Consider the following 18,961-nt stretch of genomic DNA (forward strand, 5'->3'; position numbering starts at 1 on the left):
TAATAGTTTTTGAATTCCATTTTCTTGTACTACTATATCTTCTATGTTGTCTACTTGGTTCAAATTCAGTAATATGTCTTTGTCTCCTGGGGCTGAGAATGCTGATGCAAAGTATTTGTTTAGAATGTTTGCTTTAGTTTCATTATCATTATGTATTATGTTATGTTCATCTTTTAATGGCGCTACGCCTGTTGTTTCCATTTTCTTAGACTTAATGTATGACCATAGGTTTTTGTTGTTATCTTTAGATATTACATTGTTTATGTATTCACTCTGCAGCTGTCTGCTTACTTTTTGGGTTAAGTGTTTAATTTTTATATACTTTTTGTAAACTCTTTCTGCATTAGTTTCTTTAAATTTTCTATATAGGTTTTCCTTCTGTTTACAAAGCTTCTTTAATCTATTATTAAACCAGCATTTATTTAATTTGTTTGATGTGTATTTAGTTGGTATATGATTTTCTATAATGCTTTTAAGATGGTTTTTAATGAAATTCCAGAGGTCATCGACTGGTTGGTTAATGTCTTTTTCTAATAAGAATGTTTGTTGAAAGTTTAATGCAGCTTGGTGTAGTTGTGTTAGGTTACATTTATTCCAGAGTAAGATTTTTCTTCTGGGTTTTGTATTGGCTACTGCTTTTATCTGACTGTGTATTTTTATGATCTCATGGTCTGATAGACCAGGGATAATATCATAATCAACTACTAATCCAGGTCTGTTGGTTAAGAAGAGATCTAATGTGTTGTTTAATCTAGTTGGCTTACTAAAGATGAAGTCTCTATAAAGTCATTCTTAGGTTTACTTGTCTGCATTTATTTATCTGTAATAACAAAGCAAAGATATTGCCTCTTATTCTTTTTAACTTCTTCTACATGTCTACCTAGTGTCAGATTTTTTAATTACGCTGATTGGAAAAAGTATTTTTACACGCAGATGAAAAAAATGGAGATCTCGGGCTCAAAGGTTAATACATACTGGGGGAAAGCTTAATTGCTCTCACCACCCACACACTGTTAGGTAAGCTTCTGGTTTTATGTCAAGCTAAAAATAAGAATAACAATAATCTTACCCAAAATCGATTTGAATATTTCAGAAGCTTCACTGGAAAGGATACCAGGTGCACCCATAAAAGACTCTTCACTAGCGAAACAAAGTAAAGCAGAACTAGCTGAGGTTACAGGATCACAGAAGGCCACCACTCGCCTTAAATGAGTTTCAGTGGGAGACTGCTTAAAGCATTTAATGCTGGATACCAGACATCCAGTTGTTGAAGTGATGGCTTTTATGCACAATTTGAACTGATCCTGTACAAAAATTTAAAGTATGAATGAATAGGCTTAGCATTCATTTAATAAACAGAAATGAATGACGGAATGTTTGTCTGCTCCAGATAATAGTCCTACATTTTTTGTAAGTATTAAATGTAAACAGTGATTCTGAAAATTATATTTCGAAAATGTGGAACAAAAACTTTTTTTTTATATTTACCCTGGTAGTGAAATACATTGTTAAACCAAAAAGGTTTTGTTAAAGACCTTTATCAAAACTTCTGTGTCAACAGAAAACACTGAAGAACTAATGACATTGTAAAAGCTTGAACATTAAAAAAAATTACTTACACAATAATTTTGATTATAAAACAATAGTCCCTATATATTTTTCTAATTAGCAATAAAAACAAATTAATACACAGTTTGAAAGAAAATTGATTTGAATTCCATTTATATGAAATGAGATGAACATTTTTTAGAATTATCAAAAAATTTTTTTTCTAGAAAACAGTATTAACAAAACAAAAGGCATAATCTATTTTGACTCCAAAGCATTATGATTTTTGTTTCAAACTTTTGTCTCTATGTGCTGAGTTTGAAACATACCTGTCATGACCTGTAGTATCCTTTGGAACATTCAACAAGTACATAATAATAATATGTCTGAAGGAATATCTGAATCTTACAAGTTAAATGTTGACATTTAATTATCTATTTACCTCAGAAGTAATTAAAATCATTTTTATAGCTAGGCCTCAAATGATTATTTAATCAAATATAACTTTTTAGTAAATTTGTGAAAACAAGGTAATTGTCATGTGCGACTGCACACCATGATTTTGTTCAGATGAAAAAAAAAGAGCTGAATCAACATACAAAGTTCAATTTATAAACAAGTACAATTTTATAAATATTAAAAAAAAAAAGCTTATATTGAGTGAAATAGCATTAATTATTTTGAATAAATCAATTTAAGTTTTAGTAGATCTATACTAACAATAATTAATTTGCACAGTTGGAATTATTTTTTGGTATCAACAGTTTTTGTTTAACACAAAATTTATATTTATAGCATACCCAGTGCACTATGGTCCAATCACTTTTGTGGACAAGGGGAAATAGGAAAAGGTTTGTTACATGATGCCTTTTTAAAAGCAATTTTAAAAACAATGTCTCAAACTTCCATGATGAAAGGCCAACCTTTAGCCATTTAAGTACTTATGAAAGTATAAGGTTTTATAGACTTGTTAGTATAAAACTTTTAGTGAGCTATCTATTTCTCTAGAAAAAAACTTAGTACTTTTTTTTATATAAAATAGAATTAATTAATAATGACTATGTGATTAATTAATTGGTTAATTTTTTATTGATTCATACTAAATCGTCGAGAATTAATAATTGTGCAAAGTTTCAGCTTGATCAGAGATGTGAAGTGGGAGAAATAACAAGCAAAATACTCTACCCAGACAGAGAGATTGAGTTTGTAATATATTAAATCAACTCATAACCTTAGAAACAAGGCTTTATTTCAATAAAACACAACTGACACACACAATAATACAGTATAGAATGGTCAGGATTCACAGACTATGATAATACAAACACAATTACAAATACTAGCACGATTACAATAACACAGTACAGACTGGTCACGATTCACAGACTACGATAATACAGATAATACAAACATGATTACAAATACTAGCATGATTACAACATGGGTAACACAGAAGTTAAGTTAACGATTACTCCAGAGTTAATATAAGCTTTGTAAAATAACAGAAGACAAAGTTTTAACTATTTTAAAAATTAATAACGGGAACTATAACATGTCAGATGAGGAATAGAGAAGGTCCCCCCTTCCTATATATCAGGTCCTGTTGGTGTGTTCATCTACAGAACAATAGTACTCCCACCCCGCACTTTCACACCAATAAGTTTGGTATCACATTACAGCTTTGGTAGGTCCTTATGTAAGTCCTAATTTAACCTATGTCCCATCTTTTATATGAACTGTTTATAATAATGTCTGAAGCCTCTTCCCACCTGCTCTGAGAACCTCCATGAAAGTGTGGTGCCAAGTTGTACTAAGATGTCATCAGAACTCTTATTATCCATATCCCGCAAACCTCATGCGACGCTCTGTCACAACCTCACTAAGTGTCCGACTCCTAGTTCGGCAAAGGATTTCCTTGTTTGAGACCCGATCTATGTAACTGACTCCCAAAATCCGTCTTAGCCATTTTTGTTGAGCTACATTTAGCCTTTTCTCAATTTTGACAGATGACTTTCATGTCTCACATGCATATGTTGCAGTTGGGATGACAGCTGTGTTGAGAAGGTGTATTTTTGTCTTGAGCCCAATGGCTTGGCTTGTCCAAATAGGCTGCAGCCTTTGGAAAATGTTCCCTGCCTTTCCTATTCGGCACGCTACATCATGGGAGGCATCCCCGTCTTTTGTTATGATGCTGCCAAGGTAAAAGAACTTGTCCAGCTCTTCAAGCTTTGACTCGCCAAGTCTGACGGGGGGCACCCTTTGCCTTATATCCCACTTGCAAAATTTTGGTCAATTTTGGGTGCTTCTCTATCTAGGCTCTCCGTCATTTCTTGTAAGCTTTTATTTGTAGCCCAAAGTAGTGCAACGTCATCAGCAAAATCCAAGTCCGTTATTCGATTTTGTTCACGCCATGGAATACCAAAGGCAGTCTGGTTCATTGCTCTTCTCATTATGTAGTCGATGGCTAGGAGGAAAAGAAAAAAAGATGCACCCCTGTCTCGATGCTGAAAAACTTGGTTGTTCCTTCTTCTGTTTTAATGCAGCAACTAGACTGACTCTATAGGTGTCGTAAGATCCGGACAAATTTTTCTGGGATGACATATTCTCTAACTATTTTTCATAGTGATTCTCGGTGGACACTATCAAACGCTTTCTTAAAGTCTACGAAACTGATCGTTAGCCGTTGTTGGTACTCAAGACTTTGTTCTATGATATTTTGTAGAGCAAAGATCTGTTCTGCACATGATCTGCCTCTTCGGAAGCCTGCTTGTTCTTCTCTGAGTCTCTCATCTACAGACTGTTAAGCTTCAACAAAACAGTGCTGAAAACGTTGCCTGGGACAGAGAGGAGAGTAATGCCCCTCCAGTTGTTGCAGTCTGCCAAGTTGCCCTTTTTTGAAAGCTTTACAATCACTCCTTTTTGCCAGTCCTCAGGGACGTTTGAAGTTCGCCAACAGAGATTTAAGAGATCAGTCATTCTGTTAACAATGCACTGTCCCCCATGTTTTAGCATTTCTGCTGACACCATGTCGAGCCCTGGTGCTTTGTTGTTCTTTAGTACTGCAATGGCCATTGTAACTTCCTCAGCAGTTATTGGGTCTGTCTTGAACTTTTGATCATTGTCCGGAGAGGGGTCCTTGAATATGTAAGTAGACGTAGACAACCTACAATAACACGGAAAGAAATAGTGTGTAATACTGAGATTATTGCGAGAACAGGGTTTCCCAGCATCTATGCGGTCCTCAGGCAATGTTCGACGGATGGAGGACAATCACATCCCGAAAATCATTCTGTACGGGCAACTTGCGTCTGGCTCAAGAAAAACTGGTCACCTCCACCTCCGTTTAGTTGATCTGATATAAAGGGATTTCAAATTAGTTCTTCTTCTTCTTCATCGTTCTCATTGTTATGTTGGAGTGTTCATATGACTAAAATTAGTAAACATTGATATTGACCATTGGGAAGACATAGCCTTAGACTGCACTAGTAGGAGAGAGACGGTGACCAAGAAAGCTATAGACAGAGAGAAAACATGGGCCTCGATTCTTGAAGAAAAGCGTGCCACACGGAAATGGCCAGCTCTTCTACCACCAAAGCGAAAGCCACCTTAACATGCAATATATGTGGACAGGAGTGTCTCTCCAAAATAGGGCTCCACAGACATGAAAAAGTGTTTGAGATGAACCATAGTCGTTTCACGACTGAAGGAGGCCAATGGATTTAATTGTTTTGTAAAGGGCGAATGTCTGATTTAAAGTCTAAACAAATAAGACTTTTCCCTGATGTTGGGTGTCCAAAATATATAGTGTCATGCTATAGTACACATTTATAATATGAAACACAGCTTATTAATTGTTGTTTGAAATAAAATTCTACTAGTATGCATATTAAAAGTAAAATATTTGTTGTAAATATAGGTAGTTTGTAGGACTTAACTTAGTAATACAATTTAGAAAAAAAATGTTTTTTACAAAAAATCTAAAACCGTTTGCATAAAATGCATTAAAAATATGGTAAATAGTAATCTCTCCTATTAAATAGTCTCCCTGTTAGTTACTATTAATAGTAAATAGTTGTAAACATGGTGTATTTTTTAGGAAAAAAAAACAACGCATGCATAGTTGATTAAAAAAATTACATTTTTCAATTTCAGAAAAGAAAAAAAAGTAGCCGTTGCATCACAACTTTGAATGATCTAAAATATCATGATGTCAGATTTTCAATATCTTTTCTAGTTTACGAGATCTAAACTGGATAGACAGACAGGCAGACAGACCACACAAAACTAAAAGCGTCTATTCCCTTTCAGGAGCAGCTTATATAATACAGACGTTACTTCAAAAAAGATGATTACGTCCTACGCATCATGCATTTAGTCATGCATATTAACCAATGACTTAAATTCTGCCAAGTCACTGGTTTTCCAGGCTAGCTCAGGCAACCCATTCCATGCTCTAATAGCACTAGGGAAGAAAGAGTATTTGTACAAATTTGTCCTAGCATATGGGACGAGGAATGTGCCTTTATCTTTGTGTCTTTCAGAATATTTTATTAAATTTTGTTTTTGTTTTTGAAGATTATGGTTCAGTGTTTTATGTATAATTGCTACTTTACTTTTGAGTCTTCTGTCCTGAAGGCTTTCTAAATTTAGTGATTTTACTAAAGGTGTTACTCTAGTTAAGTTTGAATATTTGTTTGTTATGAATCTCACTGCTCTATTTTGTGTCTGTTCCAGTTTCTTAATGTTATTTTGAGTTGAGGGGTCCCAAATGGAGGATGCATATTCTATTATTGGCCTAACCAAGGTTAAATAACATTTTAGTTTTATGTTCTTATTAGATTTATAGAAATTTCTTTTAATAAATCCTAATGCTTTGTTTGATTTTTTTATAGTTTCATCAATATGTGGATTCCATGACAGTTTTTCATTTATTATAGGTATTTTGCGTTTTTAGTCTGTGTTACTGGTTTGCCATGAATGATAAGTGGAATTAATTTGTTTTAGTTTTTTTGTTTCTCTTAACAACTGACATTTTTATGGGTGGAAAGACATGCTCCAATTTGATTCCCATTTCTGTAATTCATCTAATTCTCTTTGTAAAATATCTGTGTCTTGTGTTGTTTTTATTGTTCTATATATTATGCAATCGTCTGCAAATAATCTGACTTTTGTTCCTGAGGTAATGCAATTTGGTAAATCATTTTTATGTAAATTAAGAAAAGTAGTGGACCTAAGACAGTTCCTTGAGGTACGCCTGAGTTTACTGTTATCGGTGTTGATTTAGAGCCATTTATTATTACAGTTTGTTCTCTCCATATCAGAAAATCTTTAATCCACTGATGCAATGGACCATTAATGCCGAAACATTTTAATTTTTTTTAGCAAACTATGATGGTGAACTTTGCCAAAAGTCTTGGAAAAATCTAGTAAGATAGGATCTATTTGTTCACTATTATCTAGAAGCTATTAGCTAAAAACTAATTAGAGAAAATTAACAGAAAGACAAACATTCATACAAGCACAAAATGATAAGCTACATACTTTATGAACAACATTAAAACACATACAATATTTTGACAATAAGTAACAATATAATGGCATAACAAACTATAATCAAAATCTTTTGGGAAAAAAGTTTATACAAAAAAATACACATGCAAAATATAAACATGTTTCAATCTTTTGAATCGAATGATGTATTTAAATTTATATATGCTATAAATCTACAATATTTATTGCCAAAATGCACAGCTTTGGTTAGTAATTTGATCAGTAATTATTCATTGTTCACTATCCTTTATTTAATACTGAACTAGTTTACTACTTATTTGATTCAAAATAGCAATTAGTGTTTGATGTAAATATTGTTCATCATTGGAAAATTTATTTCACTGGACTGAGTTTGAAGATATTTAACTCTAAATGAATACTTTTCAACACTGTGTTTCATCAGTATGTAACTAGAGAATAATCTCTAACCCTAATCCTACAAATGTAACACTCTGAGAGACAACAGCTAATTGATGGTGTGAATAACAAAATGCTAAAACAAAATTCATGACAATGATTATCTTAATTTCTGAAGAAAGTTACAATATGGCATATTTTATAAATAACAAAAAGTATTGAAATGCCAATATGACTTTGTTTATAATAAACATAGGAGGAAGAAACAAAGGAGAATCATTGTTCTTTATTAATTGTATTAATTGAAAAATGACATTTCAAACAAAGCCTGTAACATGATCAACATCATAAAGAAAGATGGAACTAGTCTTAATAAGCTCCAGTGCATATTCTTATCTTATCTAATATATTACAGTCATTACTTCAAAATATAAGATAATTAAGCCCAACGCATTTCATGTGTCAAATCTAGTCATGCATTTTAATCAGTGACTTTAACTCTGCTAAGTTGTTGGTTTTCCTAGCTGATTAAGGCAACCAATTTGATTCTCTAATGGCACTAAGGAAGAATGAGCACTTTATGAATTTGTCCTAACATATGGAATAAGAAATATGACTTTATCTTTTTGTCTGTATGGTTATTAGATTTTGTTTTTCTATTTGTAAATTATGGTACAGTGTTTTATATGTAACTGCTACTTTACTTTTTATTTTTATGTCCTTAAGTGTCTCTAAATTAAGTGATTTTATTATGGTGTTACTCTAATCAAATGTAAATATAAGTTTGTTATGAATCTCACTGCTCTATTTTGCATTTGTTCTAGTTTCGTTATGTTTTCTTGACTTGAGGGTCCCCAACAGATGATGCATATTCCAATATTGGTCAAATTAAGGTTAAATAGCATTTTAGTTTTATGTTTCTGTTTGAACTGTAAAAATGTATTTTATTAAAGCCTAATGCTTTGTTTTTTTGTATTAATAATTTCATCAATATGGAGATGCCATGATTAAACCTAGATATTTTGAATTTTCAGTAGGTGTAACTTGTTTATCATGAATAAAGTTATTAGTTTTTATTTCTTTTTTTTTTTTTAACTCTTAATAACTCGCTTTTTTCTGGGTGGGAAGACATGCTTCAATCTGATTCCCTTTTAATTCTTCTAATTCTTTTTTTGTAACATTTTAGTATCTTGTGTTATTTTTGTAGTTGTATATATTTTGCAGTTTTCTTATGAACAAACACACTTTGGTAGGTCATTTATGTAAATTGGAAAAAAGATTGAGCCTTTAGGTACACCTATTTTACTATTATTTGGAGCCTTTATTATTACAGAAAATCCCGAATCCACTGATGCAATGAAGCAGTAATGCAAGAAACTTGTTCTTGTTAGCAAAGGAATGTTTTAGTATACTACTGTAAGCAGTGTCAAGTTTTTTTTTCTTTGACATCATGGAAAATTTTCATTCATAAAACATTCTAGCAAAAATTATATGAGATTGGACCATATCGCTCTGAGCATTCTATAAGCATGAAAGTAGCACTATATAAAAGTCATAATTTATTTATTGTTTAATGAAACATTTTCAAAGCGATAAAACGGTCGACCTCGAGTTTTCCCCTTGTGGCAATGAGTTGAAATTTGATTTTTCTTATTAATATACACAAACCTTGAAATTTTGAAGAAAATTATTAAAGCCGTTTTAAAATTATATATATATATATATATATATATATATATATATATATATATTATATATATATACATACACATACATACAAACAAGAATTGCTTTCTTAACAGTATAGGATATGTACGTTTAGCAAAACAATAAAATAGACTTTTAATACAAACCTGATCATTAGGATCTGAAATTTTTTCAGCAGCATTTTTACATATATCTGTTACTGCAGTCAAAGATTTTGTAATTGAGCTACACAAGTCTACCTAAACATGTGATGAAAAGAAACAGACAATGTAAACAAAAAAATGGACAAATAAATGTTAATATTTTAACTAACTAAATTAGTTACTCCACCAAAATATTTATAGAATGTTTTATAGCTCAATAATAAAAACAGTGACTTATAATAGTTTTCGGGGGAAAAAAGTGTAAATGACACACATATGTCTATTCCACTTTACAATTAATGATTAGTTAAATAGTTAAATAATTAATAAATAATTTTGCATTTGGGGGTGATATCAACTAAACAGTTTTAATGGCTTGGATTGGACACCCTAAACAATATTGAATGCAAAATTAATTCATAACTATTGCAAAGTCATGCTAATGGGGGATGGAAACATCCCAACATATATATATATATATATATACACACACTACAATCTTCCTGCCTAAAAGTTATAGGAACATTAACATGTAAATAATAGTAATTATTATTGTTACGAAAGCTTCTACACACAAGAAAACCCAGACAGATCTTAACGGAAAACGATCTAGGCCTGATAAAGAACATGATTTTTGTTTAGCGACATGGAACGTGCTAAGTCTTTATAGAGCAGGAGCGCTAGCCCAACTTACTGAAGTGTTAAAGAAATATAGGATACCCATAGTAGCCCTACAGGAAATCAGGTGGAAAGACTCTGACATTCTCAGAACCAAGGAGTATACTATGTTTTATAGTGATGGAAGCACTAACAACTTAGGTACAAGTTTTGCTGTTAAAAAGAAAATGGTAGGTAATGTCATTGGATTTAAACCTATGAGAGGAAAATTCTTCAACATATCATTTATCAATGTTCATGTCCCTACAGAAGATGCAGATGATAACACAAAAGAAGCCTTCTATGATGGACTGGAAAGAATTTATGATGAAGCACCAAAGCATGACATCAAAATAGTCCTAGGAGATTTCAATTAAAAAAATGGAAAGGAACCAGCATTCAGACCAACAATTGGCAAAGAAAGCTTGCATGAAGAAACCAACAATAATAGCATAAAATTAGTGTATTTTGCATCAGGAAAAGAAATGTCTATCTGCAGCACAAAATTCCAACATAATAATATTCACAAGGTAACCTGGATCTCACCTGATGGCAACACCCAGAATCAAATAGATCATATACTCATAGATAAGAGACATGGATCAGATATACTAGATGTATGAACTTTCAGAGGAGCAAATGCTGACTCAGACCACCTACTAGTAAAAGCTTAACTTAGACAAAGAATAAGTACCATAAACAATTACCAAAGAAAGAGAGTACAGCAATAGGATAGTCAAAAACTCACAAAGGATCCACTTTTGGCAGTAACTTAAAGAATTGCACTCCAAACGCCACTGACAACATTAGAAAAGGACAGTGAAAAAAACATAAATGAACATTGGGAAATAATAAAGCATGCTATCAAAAGAACAGCAGAAGAAGTAGTTGGGTTTAAACAAAAGAACGAGAGAATGGGGTGGTACGATGATGAATGCAGACAAATTATAGAAGAGAAAAACAATGCTCGGATGATGATGCTACAGAGAGAAACCAGAAACACTAGACACTATCCTTGGATAGTAATAATAAGGCTTGTCTTCGAGTCAGAATATTAGTGAGGAATACAGTATTTCCCCTGGCTGCACAGCCCCAGCTGTGACCTACATATTTTGCCACATCCAGGGCAAGCATAACCATTGTCCACAGGTGGTTGATTTAGATTTTCTTTTCGTCGTCTACGTTTGTCCTTGGATAGACACCTACTCAAATACCAGGATCTCTTGATCCCCCCTTACCCGTCGCAGTCCACAGCAAACAGACTGGTCTAAGATGTAGGGAGATTTTAAAGATAAGGAGACAGAGTGATGGGCAATGAAGGCAGACTGAGAAAAAGAGGAAGCAGACACAATGATAGGAAAGAAGTAGGGCACTTTTGAGCTCCAAGAGTGCTAAGGAAAGAGGAGCGCAATTTAACATCATGTCTAAGGACGAATGGGATTTTGGAATACCTAACAAGCTGACAAGACTTAACATATGACATTAAACAACTCAAAAAGTAAAGTCAAAAATACAAGGAGAACACTCACAGGAATTTAGGATTAAACAAGGATTAAGACAAGACTCACTTTCTTGCATGCTTTTTCAATTTGACACAGGAGAGAGTTATAAGAAATATACACATAAACACAAGGGGAACTATTTACTAATTACAGGAGAGAAAACAAGGGTCCACAACCAACAGGGACGATATACAGCCAACCTCTACAATACCTTGCTTATGCCGATGACATTGCCTTATTGGGTAAAGAAACTTCTGACATCGCTAGAGCCTTCACACAACTAGAAGAAGCATCTTGACCAGCAGGACTTCAGGTCAATGACAGTAAAACCAAGTATATCGCAATGACAAGAGACAATCAAACAGAGGGACAATTTATCAAAATCAAAGTCCACGAATTTGAAAATGTCCAAACTTTCAAATATCTAAGAAGTACTATTGATTTAAAAAATGACATACTAACAGAAATAAAGGAAAGAATAGCAGGGGGCAACAGAGCATTTTATAGCACAGATCATTTACTTAAGAGCATATATATCAAGGAAAACCAAAAAAATAATATACAAAACCATAATAAGACCAGCAGCAATGTATACAAGTGAGACCTGGATGCTGACTAAGACATCTGAAAATTTACTAAATACTTGGGAACGAAAAATTCTAAGGAAAATCTATGGTACTATAAAGGATGAAACAGAGTGGAGGACACCGCAAACCATGAGATATATCAATCGTATGAAGACCCACCAATAATGACTGAAATGACTAAGTTGTGCAGGTCACCTTGAAAGAATGTCAGATAACAGAGGAGCGAAAATCGTATACAGACAAAAACCAAAAGGCAGGCGACCCAAATGCAGACCCCGAATGCGATGGATTGATAATGTGGAAGCAGATCTGCAACAGCTTGAGGTTAGGGCATGGAGACGAAAGGCCCAGGAGATCTAAATGGAAGGATGTGTTGAAGCAGGCCAGAGCCCTCCATGGGTTGTAGCGCCACAGGGATGGATGTTCCTGGTCTTAGGTAGTATCTACCAAGACCAAAGCTGCCATCGCTTTGAATTGGTGACGTCGGTGGCTCTCTACTTGGAGACTCAGCCCATGTATTTCAAACACTTATAGCAGAAGAAATTACCTTACTAACTAAAAAAATATAGAATTAACATTTTGTAAAATTAACAACACATCAACATTCCTAATAATGGGCAGCATTTACAGACCACCAAATTCTAGTTTAGAGTACATGCAAGAACTATGTAATTTTTTGGGATTATGGGTGATTTCAACCAACCTGATATAAATTGGAAAACACTAACAATAGATAAACACAAAAACCTTAAGGACATAAATGAGCTTTCCATAGAAACTTTACACAAAACCTAAGTTTAGATTAAATCATTAAAAAAAAACAACTAGATCTCTTCTTAACCAACAGCCCTGGATTAGTAGTAGACAAAGATATTATCCCTGGTCTATCAGACCATGATATCATTAAAATACACAGATAAAAGCAGTAGCCTATATAAAACCCAAAAGAAAAATCTTACACTGGAACAAATGCAACCTAACACAACTACACCAAGCTGCATTAAACTTTCAACAAAAATTCTTATCAGAAAAAGACAACCAACAAGTCGATGACCTCTGGAATTTCATAAAAAACTATCTTAAAAACATTATAGAAAATCGCATACACCAACTAAATACATATCAAACAAAATAAATAAATGCTGGTTTACTAATAGATTAAAGAAACTTTGTAAACAGAAGGAAAACCTATAAAGAAAATTTAAAGAAACTAATGCAGAAAGAGTTTATAAAAAGTATATTAAAATTAAACACCTAACCCAAAAAGTAAGCAGACAGCTTCAGAGTGAATACATAAACAATGTAATATCTAAGGATAACAAAAAAAACAACAACCTATGGTCATACATTAAGTCTAAGAAAATGGAAACAAAAGGCATAGCGCCATTAAAAGGAGAAGATAATGATACTGAAGCTAACATCCTAAATAAATACTTTGCATCAGCATTCTCAGCCCCAGGAGACAAAGACATATTACTTACTTTGAACCAAGTATACAACATAGGAGATATAGAAGTACAAGAAAGGGGGATCCAATAAACTATTAGCAAACATTAAACCGAATAAAGCATCTGGACCTGATGGTATTCCAGCTAGATTACTCAAAGAACTAAGCAATGAGCTAGCACCAGTGTTCAAAATACTTTTTCAGGCATCTCTTAACCAGGGCAGAATACCAAGGGACTGGAAAGAATCTATTGTCACTGCCCTATTTAAAAAAGGAGAAAAATCTGACCCAGGAAACTACAGACCAGTTTCACTTACCAGCATCAGATGTAAAATTCTAGAACACATAATATAGGACCAAGTGCATGACGCGTAGGCCGTAATCTTCTTTTTTTGAAGTAACGTCTGTATTATATAAGATAAGATTTACTTCTTCTTGCTGTCCATTTTCCACCCTGTTGTACCTGTGTGTAGGAGCAGCCATTGATTCAGAAGCTGGACCTGAGATAGAATTTGAATATTCGCTTGTGCAGTGTCTCGTTTGTAGCGGTACAAAGTAGAGAACGAATAGAGTGCAGGACTTGATTTAACACCTGCTCCAATTTGGAAACTGGGAGTCCTTGTGTTTTTTAAGTCAGAGTTATCGATTTCCAAAATGAGCCGCTCATTAAATGTGATCCCATACTTTCTAGAAGCATCTAGAAATCTCTGCAGATTCTCATCATTCGACACTTTATCATGACCAAATACCATTACATTGTCCATGTATGCAAAGGTGTCCTGCAACTTTTCATTCTCAATAATTTGATTTATTGTTCTCTGAAAGTATACAACTTCATTGGTAACACCAAAAGGGATGGGACAGAACTGAGAGAGTTTGCCACATGCCTCAAATGCAGTAGATGGTCTTTCCTCAGGAAAGATGGTAGGCACTTTTGAAGTCTATTGTACTAAAAACGGAATAGTATATCCTTTCTACCAGTTCATCAACTCAGGGCATTGGGTATGGATCCAGTAAGGTGAAGTGATTTATTGTTAGACTGTCATCAATGACCATCCTTCTTTTATGTCTCTCGTTTGTTGTCACAAGCACCTGGGCTCTCCAGGGAGACTTTGAGGGTTCATTGATTTTGTCCGAAAGGAGTTTTCTCCCTTCAGACTCAAGAAATTTCTTATCACCTATTGAGTGCGTTCGGGACTTAGTAGCCACTGGTCTGCAGTCAGAACGTATATCACTGAATAGGCTATGTGTTTCGACTCGTGCTGCCTTAAGACCACAGAAGTGTAAAGGATTGCGTTTCCTCCGTATGGTATGGTCAATTCCTGATGAAGACTTAAAAAGTCTATGCCAAGTATTACATTCAAGCACAATCCAGCAAGCACAGAAAGTTTGAACTTTTAGTAGTGTTCTTCCTGTATTAGATATCAGCAAATATGTATCCTAGTGTCTTAACAGAAAGATGTGTAGTGGCCATGGATATTCTGTTTGTAGAAGGACATAATGTCTGACGATGGCTTCTGATATGTAGCTTCACAGATGCCATTGTCTGTGAGAGCTTGGAACACCAACCCATTGACATTCTTTAAGGCCGTAGACCAGTGTTGTATAAGTCCAGAGAAATGCCTTGATGACTAAGTACATGGAGTTATCACACTGGTCAGTGATATTTTGCTGGCAGCTATGGTGGCTGTTGTTTTACTTGATTTACAACCAGTTTGGAAGTGTCCTATTTAACCGCACTGATTACATAATGCATTTTGAAAAGGGCAATCAGTTCTAGAGTGTCTCCTCATACCACAGAAGTAGCTTAACAACTTAATGGCATTCAAGTCCAGGTTTTCACAATAGGATGTTTCTAGAAGAAAGCGAGTTGTCATTTTCATTGCCTCACAAGAGAGTTCGTTTGTTGAATTGTAAAAAAAAAAAAGACACTTGAAATAACTATTCTGCTCCACAAAGAGTGTGTGGATGGTGCCTTACTACAAGAATGCCTGATTGGTGAAAAAAGAAGTGTCTCAATACCTGGTACGCTGCTTTCTGCTGCTCTTGTGGGGACTGCCGAGGCCTGGTTACATTGGTGGCTAATGCTCTGGTCGTCAAGAAAGTGCCCACAGACTTTAGTCAGGAGAGGACAGACACTTTGGTGTTAGAAATTTGGAAAAACAATAGACGCTTCAAGTGCATCAATGTTTATAATCCACCTAAATAAGAACTGGTTTTAGATGTCAGAGAGACAATAATCAATGTTTATAATCCACCTAAACAAGAACTGGCTTTAGATGTCAGAGAGACAATAACTATCAATCTGGAGATCTAAATGCCCATTAACCTTCCTGGGGCTATGATGACATTGACATGTGTGGTGAAAAAGTCTATGACCTGTGCAATTCTACAAACTATTTTCTTTTGCAAAACAAACACTCTCCTCCTACTCTTCTGCATACTAGCAATGGTTCACTATCACTGGAAGACCAGTTATTTCTTTAGTCGCTGCCAACTTGGAATGTGTCATAACTAGTACGGTACTAGGCGATATTGTTAGTGACCACCTTCCAATATTACTGACTGTCACTCTTTCTAAAATCAGGATCAAGACAACTTAAGAGCCACGAAAGTGGTGCTATAGTTAAGCTAACGGGGATGAATACGAAGCAGCTGTAGAAAATGCCCTTGAAGAAAATCCATGTACATTCTAGCTTTGTCGACCTTGTATACCGTCAAAAATTACAACAGCAATCATGGGCATGGCTAAATAGTTTATTCCTCGGACTTACCCTTGTAAAAAATTCAAGAACTTTTGGACAGCTGAAATCAACAAACTGTTAAAGCTCGGAAAAGGGCACACCAAAAGAACCCAAAACAATCCAACACTCAGACGGGAATATAACAGACTGAGCCTACTAGTCAAAGCGTTTATTAACAGGGAAAAACGAGGACGTTGGACAAATACCTGTGCAAGGTTAGACCTAAGGGATAGCTCTATAGGCTCTATGGCCTGAAGTCTTCTGAGAAATCTCGAAAATGCAGGGCGTACGAAAACATCAGCCCCATTATCTTTACCCAGTGGGGTAACCATTTCATTAAAGAAGAAAATTGCCACCTTGTTGAACAAATATTTTGCTAAAATCAACAAAGCTGCCAAGAAGTCCCCAATGTCATTGGCACAGATAAGGCTCACAAAGCTTATGAAAAAATAAAAGACCGAAAAGAACCACAGACCGAAAGTGCTGAGGGAACGATGAACTACCACTTCTCAAAAGGGCTCCGGGGCCGGATGGATTCACCCCGAAATGCTCAAGCATGTAAGGGGAAAAGGAAGAACCGTGCTCTTGGCATTTGTAAATAGAACCTGGGAATGATGGTCATCTGCCCAAAGCCTAGAAACGTGCCACTATTATTCCTTAACCAAAAAAAAAAACGGAAAAGACGCTTCCACTGCTGAGGGCTACAGGCCCATCCCACATCTTGTGTGGGAAAGATGGCTGAAAAAATGGTAAATGAACGTCTGGTTTGGTACCTTGAGTGTGCCCGTCTTATAACTCCGGAACAGGCTGGTTTCAGGGCTGGAATATCCGCTATAGACCAAGTCAACATCTTTGTGCAGAGCGGCGTAGCAGATGGATTCCAAGGTACCGAAAGCACATAGGCAATCTTCATTGACTTAACACAGGCAATATGATAAAGTATGGCGGCCTGGTTTGCTTCATAAGATAAGAGCCGTGGGGGTGCCGGGACGGATATATTACTGGATTAAAGACTTCCTACAAGAACGTACAATAAGAACAAGGATGTACGGAGAAGTCTCAGGGAAATGACTCTCGATCACGGCCTCCCACGGTCTTCATAAATGATCTACCGGCTCAGCTAAAATGCCAAAATGCTGATGATATTGTCCTTTGGAAATCCGGAAGGGGCGCAACCACTATTCCAAAATTGTTGCTAGAAGATCTCCATACGCTCTGATCATACACACAATAATGGAGGCTACAAATAAACACATCCAAGATAGTCTATTCTCTGTTCACGCTCGGGACTGGCGTTCTCGGGCAACCTTTCCGGGTCTCCCTTAACGGAGTGACTCTCAGCATGGAAAAGCTATCCAATTAACTTTAGATCGCAAACTAAAAATGTGTGAGCACATCAAAGAAGTTGCAAAAAAGGCCTCGGGGAAACTGTGCGGAAGCTGGCATCCACGAAGTGGGGAGCTCGAGCTGACATGCTTCGATCACTGTATTTAGGAGCAGTCCGATCACAGAAAGACTACAGTCAACCTGTTTCAAATCTATGGCTCTTGAACAACTTGATAAAATACAGTCCCAAGCAATAAGATTTGTCTGTTAAACCTTGGACAAGCCCAGTAAATACGGCTAAAATAATGTCTAATGTAGGTCCACTAAACCTTAGAAGGAAATGTCTCTACTGACTTGCTTTGAAAGGTATAAAAGGCTGGATGAATACCTCCCAGCTAGAAAATTAGTGGGTGGTTGGAGATGCAGAAGATGTATCCAGATTCAGTCTTTTATGCATCATGCCACTAGAATATCCGATAAAGCTGGCCTCTCTACCAACCGACAAAACATTCAACGTTTTCATCTATTTCCCCCTTTGTGTCACCCCCAACGACCCCAGACATACGCTTGAAACTAGTAGACCCTAATGCCACTCAGCTAAGTCGTTCATCTAACGATCTTCAAATTCTAGCACTGGAGACTATTAATGCCTTTAAGCCCAGTGCCATTTTTTGCATATACTGATGGGTCAGCATCGATAGATTCTGGAAGAACAGGCCATGGAGCCTACATCGAGTTTATTTGCTCTGACTCAAAATGGACCATGTGGTAGTGTTTGCAGTTTTGATGCCGAGGCCATGGCAGTCTGTGAAGACTGAAAAGTCATTGACTCTCAACTCGGCGAGGGACATTTGAGGGCAACACAGATTGTTGTGGTCACTGACTCAAAACCTGTACTATAGGCTTTGCAAAGCCCTGGAATATGGCCCATAAATATCGACACTGTCATCATGGCTTCACGCAACAAAGCAACGCAATGGCATCCCTGTAATAATGCAGTGGGTACCGAGTCACATAGGTGTGACTGGCAACACCATTACAGACCTATTGGCCCTCCAGGAAGAGCAAATACCATCCACCGAACAGACTCTGAGTTTTCACCATGCTCTGGCAATAATTCAAAAAATAGAAATGGAAAAGTGGTTTGAGTGCTGGGACAAATCCAGAAAAGCCAGTGGAGTCTGGGAAAGCATGAGGCGGCCTGACCACACTATCCCGTGAGGCCTGAGCAAACTATTATATCATAGTCCAGGATAGACCACTGTCCTGTTGGCTCACATTTCTCACGGCTATGGCCAAATTTCGATTCACGGTGCGCCCGCTGCGGGGAAGAAGAGGAAACCATGTCTCATATTCTTTTTGACAGCCCCAGACGTGCTGATCTCTAGCTCGA

At 35.7% G+C, this 18,961-nt stretch overlaps 1 protein-coding gene across 7 annotated transcripts in view; it reads right to left on the bottom strand.

The window, feature by feature from the left end:
* Positions 1–18,961, bottom strand: part of LOC106060385 (talin rod domain-containing protein 1-like) — a 61,227-nt gene that overhangs the window by 13,248 nt on the left and 29,018 nt on the right. For all 7 annotated transcript variants that reach the window (XM_056016693.1, XM_056016690.1, XM_056016688.1 and 4 more), the window contains 2 exons: positions 9,309–9,401; positions 1,070–1,304 (listed from right to left, as the gene is read on the bottom strand). In XM_056016693.1, coding sequence (XP_055872668.1) covers positions 1,070–1,304; positions 9,309–9,401 — 328 coding nt within the window. The remainder of the gene's footprint in view (positions 1–1,069; positions 1,305–9,308; positions 9,402–18,961) is intronic.

This window comes from Biomphalaria glabrata, chromosome 18 (assembly GCF_947242115.1).
Source record: "Biomphalaria glabrata chromosome 18, xgBioGlab47.1, whole genome shotgun sequence".
NCBI classification, from domain to species: domain Eukaryota; kingdom Metazoa; phylum Mollusca; class Gastropoda; family Planorbidae; genus Biomphalaria; species Biomphalaria glabrata.